Source organism: Mus caroli, chromosome 1 (assembly GCF_900094665.2).
Source record: "Mus caroli chromosome 1, CAROLI_EIJ_v1.1, whole genome shotgun sequence".
Lineage (NCBI taxonomy): Eukaryota > Metazoa > Chordata > Mammalia > Rodentia > Muridae > Mus > Mus caroli.
This window is the reverse complement of record NC_034570.1, coordinates 31001163-31013810: the sequence shown is the minus strand read 5'-3', so window position 1 is coordinate 31013810 and position 12648 is coordinate 31001163. Positions and strand designations below refer to the sequence as shown.

Sequence of the window (12648 nt, the reverse complement as noted above, 5' to 3'; positions counted from 1 at the left end):
ATGGTGGCTCACAACCATCCGTAACGAGATCTGGCGCCCTCTTCTGGAGTGTCTGAAGACAGCTACAGTGTACTTACATATAATAAATAAATCTTTTAAAAAAATAATAATGATAATAATAATAATAATAATGATAATAATAAATACAACTTTTTAAAGTGTGGGAAACAGGGCCTGGAGAGATGGCTCAGTTGTTAAGGGCACTGGCTGCTCTTTGAGAGGACCCGATTAAATTCCCAGTACCCACATGGCAGCTCAGACCTGTCTGTGACTACAGTTTATACATTATAGGGCTTCTGACAAGCTAACACAGACATCCATGCAGGCAAAACACCAATGAACAAAAGATAAAAATGATATATCAAAAAAACATGAGGGATAAATGTATGAGAATTGAAGTACTTTTTAAAATTAGTTAACCCTTGGTTATGATTGAGAGGTCTGGGAGCTAGTCATTGGACTTAATAGTACATAACAATGCCTTCCTTTAGTCACTCCTTTTAAAAGATACATTTTATATTACTGTATGTATATCTATGATAGTATGCCAGTGTATGCCACATGTGTGTCTTGGAAGCCAGAAAGGTTGTTGGACCCTCTGGATCTGCTGGTACTTGTGAGTTATCTGATGTGGATGCTGGGTACTGACTCTAGTCCTCTTGAGAGCAGCAAGTGCTCACAACTGTTGAACTGTCTTTACCCCCTTTATTGATTTCTTTTTGAGGCAGGGTCTCTGGTGTAACATAGGCCCACCTCACACTCCCTATTAGCTAGGGTTGACCTTGAACTCGTATCCTTGTGCTGGGATTATAGGTGTGTGTCACTCCCATGCCTTTCTTTTATTTATTTTTATGCATTGTTTTACTGTTAGAGCCAAGGCTTGTGCCATCATGCATGGTCACTAGTTTGTTAATTTATAAGGAGAGATAAAACCACAAGGCAGAAGAGACACTGGAGTGCTTGGCCAGAGTGTCCGTTCCGGGTAGAGAATCCAGAGAAGCTATTTTGTTCCATTGCGGTGGGTGAGTAGAGTGTCTACAGAAGAAAGATGGGCAAACCGAGTAGACTAGGGTGCCTTCACCTGTGGTCTCTAGAGTGAGCCCTCATCCTTCTGTTAGGCCCACTGCACACTGATTTGCAGTAGCAGCCCTTCAGCTATCTCTTTGGGTAGGTCATGATTGCAGATAGCTGATTCTATTATTTGTTAGCGTAATACTATCTTAATTTAAGAGGTTGGTGGTGCCGGGCGGTGGTAGCGCACGCCTTTAATCCAGTACTTGGAAGGCAGAGACAGGCGGATTTCTGAGTTCGAGGCCAGCCTGGTCTACACAGTGAGTTCCGGGATAGCCAAGGCTATACAGAGAAACCCTGTCTCGAAAAACAAAACAAAACAAAAACAAGAGGTTGGTGGTGTTGTATAGCTTGTTTGGAAGTTGCCTCTGCTGTGATTCCAATCTTCTTATTGCCCTCTTTCCCTTGATTGCTAAATTGCTGCTTCCTTTCTTTCTGCATAGGGCATTACAGGTTTCCACACTGAGAATATGGACGCCTCTGTAGGACAGATCCCTAGACTCTAGATATTTATCTTTAGAGAGAGACTACTGAGTGGCTTGTATCTTTAGAGTAAGAAACTTCCATTCTTTGTTAGAGCCCTTTCCTTTGCCTCTTCTACTCAGTAGAACCTCGTTCGTTCTGTGTGTAGGAAACAAAATCAGTTACTACCACCCAATCCTAGTCTTCTCTAATGAGAGTGGATACTGTATGAAATGGTTTTTGCCTCCTGGAGCCTGAGATTAAAAGATATGTGCCACCACCACCCAGCCAGATGATGTTTAAAACATCTAATATTTTAGTTTGAAAACAATCTAGTATTGAAAAGTAGGCTGTCTTATCTTAGAAATGAGAACTTTAGAATTTCAACCAAAAGCCTTCCCAGTGTCCTTTTCTGAATTTTGTATATAACTGTATACTATTCTGTGAGTGTGTACACACACACACACACACACACACACACACACGTGCGCGCGCACGCACGCATATACACACAGACACACACATATATACTCTATATACACATACTCTATAGTAAAGAAGTTAGCTGGCTGGATGTACATACACACATATGTTATATGACTGCTGGCTGGATGTACATACACACGTTATATGACATATATATATATATATATATCAGGTTGAATGTTTGATATTTCAAGTCTAAGAGCTTTGAGTTGTTTTCTTTCATTCCTTACCTCTTGCCCATTTTCTTTTTGCCTTTTTAATTCTTTACTTTCTTAATTGTGTGACTTAATTAAGCTTTTCTGATATCTTTTTTTTTTTTTTTTTTTTTGGTTTTTCGAGACAGGGTTTCTCTGTGTAGCCTTGGCTGTCCTGGAACTCACTTTGTAGACCAGGCTGGCCTCGAACTCAGAAATCCGCCTGCCTCTGCCTCCCGAGTGGTGGGATTAAAGGCGTGCGCCACCACGCCCGGCTTTCTGATATCTTTTGTCATATCCTGTTTGACTTTCACTTAAAACTTTCCTATAGGTTGGGCATGGTGTGTACACCTTGATTTCCAGTGGGTGGGAGGCAGAGTCAGTAGGATTTCTGAGTTTGAAGCCATCCTGGTCTACCTAGTAAGTTCCAGGATAGCCAGGGCTATTTAGAGAGACCTTGTGTCACAAAAACTAAAATAAAGAAAGAAAAATAAGATTTAAAAAATTCCATTAGACAGGGGTAGTGAGATGGCATTGGCAGAACACAAGCCTGGTCCGAGGCCGATGGCCTGAGCTCAGTTGCTGGAGCCCATGTACGGGACAAGGAGAGAAGTCACTCCACAAACTTGACCTCATAAGTGCCATGGCATGTGGCATGTGCCCCTCCTAAATACATCACACGCTCCCATTCACGCACATGCAGTTTTTTAAAAATATTTTTTCTTTTAAATCTGGGGTCGGAGAGATGGTTCAGCAGTTAAGAGTCTTGCCAGATTTCTGTTTCCAGTATTCCTGTGGTGGTTTACAACCACTCTAACCCTGTTTCAGGGGACTGAGTGCCCTTTTCTGGTCTCTGGGTATCAGACATGCACATACATACATAAAAGCAAAAACATTCATACACATAAAATGAAATCTTTTAAATTCTTTTTGACATTTTTGTATTGAATCAGTCTCCCTTGGAACAGAGTCAGGAAATTAATAATTACCTTTGAAAATACTAGGTTTGCTGGCTTTGTGGGATATGTCTGTAATCCTAGCCTTTGGGAAATAGAGATAGGAGGATCCAAATTTGAGGCCAGTGTGGGTTACATGGTGAGACCTTGTCTCTTCAAAAAGAAAAAAGGAAAAAAAGAGTTAGGCTTTCTAGGGCCAGTGTGCTCTTTTGCTTTCTTCAACTAGGCCGAGCCTGAGGTCAGCGTATATCATTCCAATGATAGACCAAGGAAGACAAAAGATTGATGTCACCTATGAAATAAGAAAATGTGTTTCTGCAATTGTGAAAAGTAGAGTCAGGCCCAAGGGGCGGGGCTGTTGACTCACACAGTTCCCATCAGCTCCTAAATGATATCTTTAGCATGCTCTTTATCTTAATATTGGGTTAGATCTTTCCCCCTGCCCGTTTAATTTTTTAGCCTCCCACAAAGCTGACAATGCATAGAACACATCTCCGTTCTTGGGTCACTTGGTTGTGTGCACAGCAACAACCCTAAGAATTCTTTCCTGAGCTTTTAGATGCAAAATTTGTGGCTTTCAAATTTAATTTCATGTGTTGTTGCAGTCGTTTATAAGTAGATTTTTTTTTAATGGATGTAAATTTTAATTATAAGATGAGAGTATGAACAGAACATTTAAAATCTCAATCATATCATTGCAAGAAACAGATCCATCCTTAAAGTTATTTTATGAAAAACTTAAGTCAGACAGTTTGTTCATTATGGGAGTTAAATCATGTTTAAAAAAAGAGTCTGGCTATAAAACCAGTTTCTCTCCCGAAATAACCATATAAAACAACATAACAGGCTAAATAGATTTTGACTTTTTTGTTCAGATCATATTTTTTCCTCATGTCATTTTGATTTCATAGTGAAATAGAGTTTTAAAAACGAGTAGGGAAGGACTGAAGAGAGGCTCAGAGTGTGGATCCTTAGCATCTGTGTAAAGAAAGCTGGGCAAAGTGACACATGTCTGTGACCCCAGGTTTGGAGAAGGAGGAAATGGGAATCCTTGGAACTTCCTGGCCGACCATTTAGTCAAGCATGGAGTACCAGGGTCAGTGAGAGACTGTTAAAAAAAAATAATACGGAGAAAGAGAAGACACCCAAACTCAACCACCGGCTTTCACACTTGAACACCCCACTCACATGCATAAGCATGTATATATCACATACACAGAGATAATAATCTTAGTGCTTACAAATAGGATAGAATTTATCTGGGTGGTGCTGGCACACCTTTAATCTCAGTTCTCGGAGGCAGAGGCAGAGGCAGAGGCAGATGGATCTCTTTTAGAAGCCAGCCTGGTCTAGTGAATTCCTGTACAGCCAGGGCTACACAGAGAAACCCTATCTTGAAAAACCAAATCAAACAAAAGCAGGGTAGAATTTAACTAGTGATTAAAAACTAAGAAGTACATTAAAATGGCACTGTATCTGTCTCTGGAAAGCCTTTTCTATTCTGTTTGTGAACATCCTGTTTCTTCCTACTGCTACATATGCACAACTCAAGCCCACCTGAGAATCACTGTTTATGGAGAGAGGCTGCTAGGGTAAATATGCTGTGCATTTCAGTAATGTGAAGAAAGGGAGAGTATGAACCAAAGGGCTAGAGACCAACAAGCCTTCCTAGCCAAGTGCAGTCAAGGTTTTCCATCTATTTCCAAAATCAAAGTCTCTTACAATAGACATGATTCTGATGAAGTCATAGGAGTCAGGCCAAGAGAACTAGGGGAAAAGAAAAAAACACAATCTAGAAATGTAAACCTGCTTCTAGTTCCCTCCACAGTATCACAAGAGAGCGAGTAGCTTTGGGAACTAGGGCATTTATTTATCTGTAGCAAGGACAGCTTTACAGATAGATGGAAGGCACTGGTAGCAGGGTGTGATGCCGCAGGTCTGTAATTCCAGCATTCAGGAGCCAGAAAGAAGCAGGAGGCTCATGAGCTTGGCGTGAGCCTTGGTTACATAGCAGATTCAAAAGAGTAAGGTTTGGAGATGGACTTGGTTAGATTTGATCCTGAGGGAAATGAAGGCATTGCTGGAGAGGGATTGCTTGGTTTTTTTTCTCTAAACCTAGGTTGCTCTCATTATTGTTCATAGCTAAACCTGAAGTTTAAATAATGTAGAGATCATCTAGTCCATGTCTGTTTTTTTAGACGGGGAAGACTCGGGGTACATAGCCGGCTCCTTATTACAGAGTAGAATAACATCCTGCCTCTTGGTTAGGCTTTTCCTGGACCATGTAAATTGCATGGTAGGTGGAGATTTTTTATTTTACACAGAGAAAGGGAGTTTCTAGTAAATATTAGCTTGTTCCTGGGGAACCAGGTAGTTGAACAGAGTAAATTAAAAGGGTAATTTGTCCTTCATCTGTGTATTCACTGGGCCATGATACCAGTAGTTATAGACCTGTAGAAGTCTCTTGTTGAGTAAGGTCAGGTGTGATGGAAAGTTGCTCATCTTCTGTGAGATAAGAAGTAGAGGCTGTTGACACTGTTTTGAGCAGCTTCTCTGCAGCGTGGTCATGGTGTGTTCCTGTTGCATAGTGTGTGGGAACGGGATGGACTGAGCTGTTCTGAACACTTAGCGTGTGTGCAATCACTATGTCCATTCAGCAGTGTTTTAACTCCTCAGTGTATGTCAGGCACCTGTTGCATGTACTGGGGATATAGCAGTAAAACACAACCTTAGAAATCTTGGCTTTCTTGGCTTTTGCATTCTAACAAAGGGAGTCAAGCACATAGAATGGCTAGAATATGAGGTGGAGCTATAGAATATATATAAATGGAGCTAGAGAATCCCAGGGTGGGCTAAGAGAGATCAAGGAAGCCTCAGTAGAAGGTGGTATTTAACAGTGGTGTGAAGGAAAGGAAAGACGGCATTACTGTGTCCGTTCAGGGAGTGAATGAGAAGGGTCCAGGTTAGGGCTGTACTTGGTGCCCGCGGGACTATGTAGGAGAATGGAGGTGTTGATCAGGGATAGAAGAGCACAGGGAGCTAAGCTGAGTGACAGTCATTAGAGGCTGAGACTGGGGAGATCCAGGGTCCATAAGGCTTGTGTTTATACAGGTGGAGGCCTGAGTTTATCTGATATTTTGCTGTAGCCTCTATTTTTTGATATAGACTCTCACTGAACCTAGAGCTTGCTGGTTGATTAGGTGGGCTGGGGAGCAAACCCCTGAGATCCTTCTTTCTCTACCCACCCCTCCACCCCAGCACTGAGTTACAGATTCGTGTCCCCATACCCAGCTATGTTGGCAGTGAAGTGGGGCTGAGAACAGTAGAATAAACTTGTGATTGCAGTTTACAGCCGGGCTTAGAAGCTGTCAGTAAGGAAGACAGATGTTTGTATGTCTTAATGTGCTAGGATAAGAAAATATTAATATTATTTCAGTAATTTTGTTACAAAAAAAGGCAAAAACCATGGAAAAGGAATTGTATTGGGGACAATGTTGAGGCAATGGAGAATTGTTACAATTCTGTTACATCTTTGCTCTTCAAACTGGTTCAGACCTTACATTCAAATGCACGCTGATCAACTGTTGTGGCATGTGTTGTAATCCCAGCACTGTGGAGGCTGAGGCAGAAGAAGAGTTTAGAGTTTGAGTACAGTTTAAAGTGAGACCGTACTGGAAATAAATAGAACTGAAACTTGTCTTTTGTTACTAATATGATTATTTTAGCCACCAGGTAAATAAATAGCTTTTGAGCACTGAAAAAAAAACTCCAAGTCATTTGTTGTGACTTGCGGTGTATGGTAAGGCGATTCATTGGCGGAATTGGGACAAAAAGCTAAAGTTCATGCTTTAGCTTAGTGGCCTTAGACTTTTTGTAATGAGAACAAAAATATGACAGTATCTCTTTATATGGTGGACATACATGGGAAATGTCCTCAGGGTTGCATTTTAATTCCTCGGAGTTTCTGTTATAGGACTGGCTGGACAGTGGCTCAGAATAAGCTATTTAACAAGATTCTCAAAGCCCTGCAGTCTGACCGGCTTGCACGATTGGCCAATGAAGGGGTAAGACATTGGAAGTCTGTCTATAGTTGACTCTCTTAGTTTTGGCCTCGGGGGTTGTTGTGTCCTGTGTGCTCTCTCCCCTCAGCCCCCAGCTTGCTCACGGAGTGTAACTCTTGTTTTATTCTTTTTGTGAACACCTTTCAGGCTTGCAATGAGCCTGTGCTGCGTCGCGTGGCTGTGGACAAGTGTGCAAGGAGGGTGCGGCAGGCGCTGGCAAGTGTCAGCTGGGATACCAAGCTGATCCAGTGGCTGCACACCACCCTTGTGGAGACCCTGAGCCTGCCCATGCTGGCTGCTTACTTGGATGCCTTGCAGACACTGAAAGGGAAGGTAAGGCTGTGGTTGGTTTGCCCTAGTGGCAGCAGCCAGTGTTTGCTGTGAGTTCAGGGGGTTTGCACAAGGCCCTGTGACTAGGACAGCACGGAGGCTAACAATTTGGCTATTATAATGGAAAAGGGGATCATTTTCCCCTTTATTTGGTATAAATTTCTTCAGTCGTGCTTTTTTTTTTTTTTTTGGATAAAGTGTGGCATCTGAAAACCAGAATACATAATTTCCCCTCTATAGCCTTGCAGTTCTTATTTTGGGTCATCGCTGACTTGAACTGTGGTGGAAGAGATGAGGGTGAACAGAGGAGGACCAAGGGTACCTTCTGAGTTAACTCTCCTCATGAAGAGATGGACTGTAGGCTGAGTATGGTGCTACACACCTTTAATCTCAGAACTGTACAGGCAGAGGCAGGTATATCTGCTCTATCACTTGGAGCTTGGTCTACACTGCAAGTTCATTGTAGGGCTTGAGTTAGTGAGTGAGGTGGAGTTCTTGACACATAAGCCAGCATATGGGAAGTCCACAGCCCACACACAGTAACCACCGAGGATTATGTAAGTGGCCCTCATAGGGGTTTGAGGAGTGTGTGCTTTGTTCCAGCACAAGCAGGTCTTGATTCTGAATTCAGTTTTTCACTTTCCTTTTCTTTCCCATGGTGCTAGTGGGGTAGAGCCCAGGTCCTTATATCTGCTCTGCCAGATGTTCACAGAGTTACGTCCTTCTGGTTTCATTGTTTCTTTTATTTATTTATTTATTTATTTATTTATTTATTTATTTATTATATGTAAGTACACTGTAGCTGTCCTCAGACACTCCAGAAGAGGGAGTCAGATCCTGTTACAGATGGTTGTGAGCCACCATGTGGTTGCTGGGATTTGAACTCCTGACCTTCGGAAGAGCAGTCGGGTGCTCTTACCCACTGAGCCATCTCACCAGCCCGGTTTCATTGTTTCTTAATCTTAATTTTTTTGAAGTTAGAAAATGCTGTGTTCATGAGAAAGCTGAAGAAAACTGGTTGTGTGCCAGTATAAAAGAGAACTTAGAGCTAGATACAATGGTTAATGTGTGGTAGGATATTTGGCCTCAGTTTTTCTTTACCTGATATTTACCTTGCATGGGAGGAGCAACTAGAAGTTTATCTGGTGGAGAGCGTGCTATGGCAGAGTGCTGGTAGTACCCAGGGCAGGGGTAGCCCTGCCTGCCACACTTGCCATCACCAGGATTTAGAAGGAATTCCCTTGCTTGAAGGGACAAGGCTGCAACTACTTTTGTGTAAGTTTCTGTGTGAATGAGGTGATCGATATTTTGAGCGTGGTAGACCCCTTTCGTGTGCACAGCTAGTGCTCCCTGGACATACTGCTGGAGTCCAGTGTGGGCTAGCTGAAATGGCATGGCTGTGCCTGGTACACTAGCCAGTAAGCACATTGAATGTTAGGTACCTTCTGCCCTAGGCGTGCTCTCTCCATTGGTAGCTCCTCTACCACCAGACTTACAGCTGTTAGTGAGCATGGGTTGTTTTGCTTTAAAATACGTGCTAGGCTTTAGACAGCACCTGGCTGCTCTTTTCCCTCCTAGCAGAGAAGGGACAGCAATCTCAGGGTCTTCTTTTTTTGTTGAGACAGAAGCATACAGGGCTGAAAAGGCCATAAAGCTTGGTCTTAGGTGGAAGTCAGTTACTGATGGCTTTTTTCATGTTGACAGTGAGCCTCGGGGCTTTTCAGTTTCCTGCGTAGACTGCTGCCTGGAAAGATTTCTAAGCAACCTCAGTGATTAGAGGGAGTTATAAAGAAAGGCCAGTTGTGGGGGGTGAGCATTTGTCACTGCGTACTCCTTCTGCCTCGCTGGAATCTGGGATTTCAGTCTACTTGGGTCTGGAATAAACCCCACAACATGTGCTTGCTTTTTGTTGTTTTGAGAGTAGGTCTCACTGGGTAACCCTGTCTGGCCTAGAACTAGCTTTGTTGACCAGACAGCCTTGAACTTTGTTTAATTCTCCAACCTCTGCTCCCCAAACTCTGGGATTATGGGAATGGGCTACCATACCCAGCCTGGGCTACCATACCCAGCTGTGCCTTTGGTTTATAGCTCATACCTCATCTCACGATAGAGTCCTGCCTCTCCTAGGCCTGCGTCACCTTATAAATTGGTGCTTCAGATGTGACTTCTTGCTCACTTTCCCTGCTCTGTTGGATGGCACTATCACCAGTTAGTGCTTTCTGTGTTGTCATCGCCCCCCACCACCACCCCCAACTTGGTTTGTCTTTCTCATCCTTTGAGAGAAAATCCCTCTGCAGGATTAGCTTGGTGCTTTGTAAGGCACTGAGTGCATTGAGGCAGTCTAGATGTGCACAGTCTCACGCACAGCTCCTCTCGGTGTCTTTTCTCCCTTTGTTGTTTACTTACTTACTTTTTTGAGACAGGGTTTTCCTTTTCTGGCCTTGAATTAGATACCCTCCTGCTTCAGCTTCCTGAGTGCTGGACCCAGATTTCAAATCTTCTTAAACTTACTTATCTGAAGCATATTTATATGAAGGACAGAGAGGGATTTCAAGTAACATACCACATTGTTCATTTTATTTTAGTTATTTTGTGTGCTAGAGATTAAACCCAGGGCTTTGCAAATCTTAGATAAGAGCTACTCCCAGCTTCAAATCAGTCTTTCTGACTGCATGTTTTTCTCCCTCTCTCTCTCTCCCCCTCTCCCTCCCATCCTCCTCCCTCTCCCTTTGCCTTTGCAGTTTTATGCCTGCCTCACACCATATTCTCTTGTCTGAGAAAACTCCTTTGAAATTCCCCTGAAAATGCTCACGCTTAAAACCTCTCCTTTCTTCCTTGAGATTGTTTTGACTTCTCTGTGGGTATTGTGGAATTTATGAAGATAATTCTTTGCAGTATAAGCATCAGCATGTCTGAAACCTATATTTAGTGAGGTCACTTTTTTGGGGGATAGTTAGTTAAAAACAGGATATGATATAAAGCAAAATATACATAATATAGTAGGATATATTTGGGGGAACAATAACAGGGTTCATTATGCATGTCTCATCTTGAAGACTATTTGTCTGTTGAAGCAGTGTCTTTTTTATCCCGTGCTCTGCAGTGTTCCACCCCACAACCACCATAGCTGAGGTTGGTTTCTGTGTCTTCTGATGTGAGAAAGTACCTGAAGTACAGTCATGAGGGAAAAGGATGGCAGAATGAACCCCACCAGATTGCCTTCCAGAGGATCAGCGCTGCTTTGCTTCCACAGGAGTGCACTCTCTGGCTGTGGACTCATTTGTGATTTGTGGCTGTGCATAAGAGCTAGGAGCGCAGTGGGATTCTTCATGCAGCTGGTTGCAGCTGAAGGGAAGGTTTCTCACTTCACACTGGAAACATCTTTGCTCTTCCTTCTTCGTAGATCCCAACTTTGATAGACCGGATGCTTGTGTCGTCCAACACCAAAACTGGGGCTGCAGGAGCAGAGGCCTTGTCACTTCTCCTCAAGAGGCCCTGGGACCCTGCTGTTGGTGTGCTTTCACATAACAAACCAGTAAGTTGGTTGTTCAGCCTTGGCTTAACATCAGCAGCCTTTAAGTGCACATAAAATGTTCAGACTGAGCCTTTAGAGGCTTGGCAAGAGGTGATAAGTGGCTCCACTTTTCTTATTAATAGCTTGGGTTCTTTGTAAAGATTTGTTTTAAAGTGTGTGTGCACTCGCATGTGAGTGCAGATGCTCCTGTGCGCGTGGAGGTCAGAAGAGGGTTCGCATTCCCTGGGTGAGTTACAGGCATTTGTGAGCCACTTGATACGGGTGCTGAGAACTGCTGTCAGCTTCCCTGGAAGCACAGTCTGTGCTCTTAACTGCTTGAGCCATCCCTCCAGTCATAAGCAAAGGACCAGTGCTTGGTGCAGGAAGTGTTTGCTACAGTTGTTGCGGGCTTATAGATGAACATGTCTCACTCAGTGGTTCTGGATGGGATTCTGTCTCCTCAGAGCAAACTCCCTGGTTCTCCTTTGATTCTCATCGTCTCCTCTGGTCCCTCCAGCTCTGTGTTCCCTGCCTCACGCCGCCACCGCTTCTGGCAGTCTCAGCTCTCCTGCTTAGGCAAGGTAATTGTAAGGGCAAGAGGAATTCTGGGTAGGAATGTGTATAGTCTTGGAGGATTAAAGAGAAGAGTGTGGGGGAGGGGTTGAGTTTGTTAAACACAAATGTGGTTCATTCCCCTAACTCTGATTTTAGCATTAAGTGTCACATGTCTAAGGGATTTGGGATATCAAGCAGAATCGAGATTTGAACCTTGGCACTCCTGGCACAGATGCTCTGTCTCCCTTTAGGTCATCCCTGTAGCTACCCATCTACTGAACAATGGCAGTGGGGTAGGAGTTCTGCAGTGCCTCGAACACATGATTGGGGCCGTGAGAAGCAAAGTGCTAGAGGTGAGAATGCCTGGGTTTAGTTGGCTGAGACGTACCCCGTATGTGATTGTTCTGTGCCAGGGAGTCTCCCATCTTACTTACTGTCTTTTTTTCTCTTGCCACAAAGATTCACAGCCATTTCCCACACAAACCCATCATCTTGATTGGATGGAATACAGGAGCTTTGGTGGCCTGTCATGTAAGTAGTTCCTGACGTATTTGGAGGTTACTGAGAACCTGAAGGTGGTTCTGGGAGCCTTTCTTACTTTGAGATCTCCCTTGTTTGTCTTAGTCCTAGGTAGTCTGCACGGGAAGCTACTACATTTACACTGTGGAGGACAGTCTTAGTTTTGGATGACATTACAGAAATGTTACAGTAGGAAGGAGGGAGTAGTAGATAAACTCGTTGATCTCTTCGCCCAGCTTTTTCAGTGATCAGCTCATAGTCAGGCTTGCTTGTTCTATTCCTGCCCACCTTCTCTGTGCTCCGGATTATTTTGACGAAACCTCCAAAGTGTAATGGCACATGCTTGTGATGTCAGCTCTGGGGCCTGAGGCCTGAAGGTTGCCCTGAGTTTCAGGCTACCTTGAACTATATAAGTTCTAGGCTACTCCATTTTTTTCATTTTTTTTTTTTTTTTTTCCAAGACAGGGTTTCTCTGTGTAGCCCTGGCTGTCCTGGAACTC

At 43.4% G+C, this 12648-nt stretch overlaps 1 protein-coding gene across 6 annotated transcripts in view; it reads left to right on the top strand.

The window, feature by feature from the left end:
* Kansl3 (KAT8 regulatory NSL complex subunit 3) overlaps window positions 1–12648 on the top strand; it is a 35923-nt gene that overhangs the window by 4670 nt on the left and 18605 nt on the right. For all 6 annotated transcript variants that reach the window (XM_021175293.1, XM_021175281.1, XM_021175288.1 and 3 more), the window contains 6 exons: window positions 7143–7233; window positions 7378–7563; window positions 10964–11095; window positions 11539–11655; window positions 11881–11982; window positions 12089–12160. In XM_021175293.1, the coding sequence (XP_021030952.1) occupies window positions 7143–7233; window positions 7378–7563; window positions 10964–11095; window positions 11539–11655; window positions 11881–11982; window positions 12089–12160 (700 nt within the window). The remainder of the gene's footprint in view (window positions 1–7142; window positions 7234–7377; window positions 7564–10963; window positions 11096–11538; window positions 11656–11880; window positions 11983–12088; window positions 12161–12648) is intronic.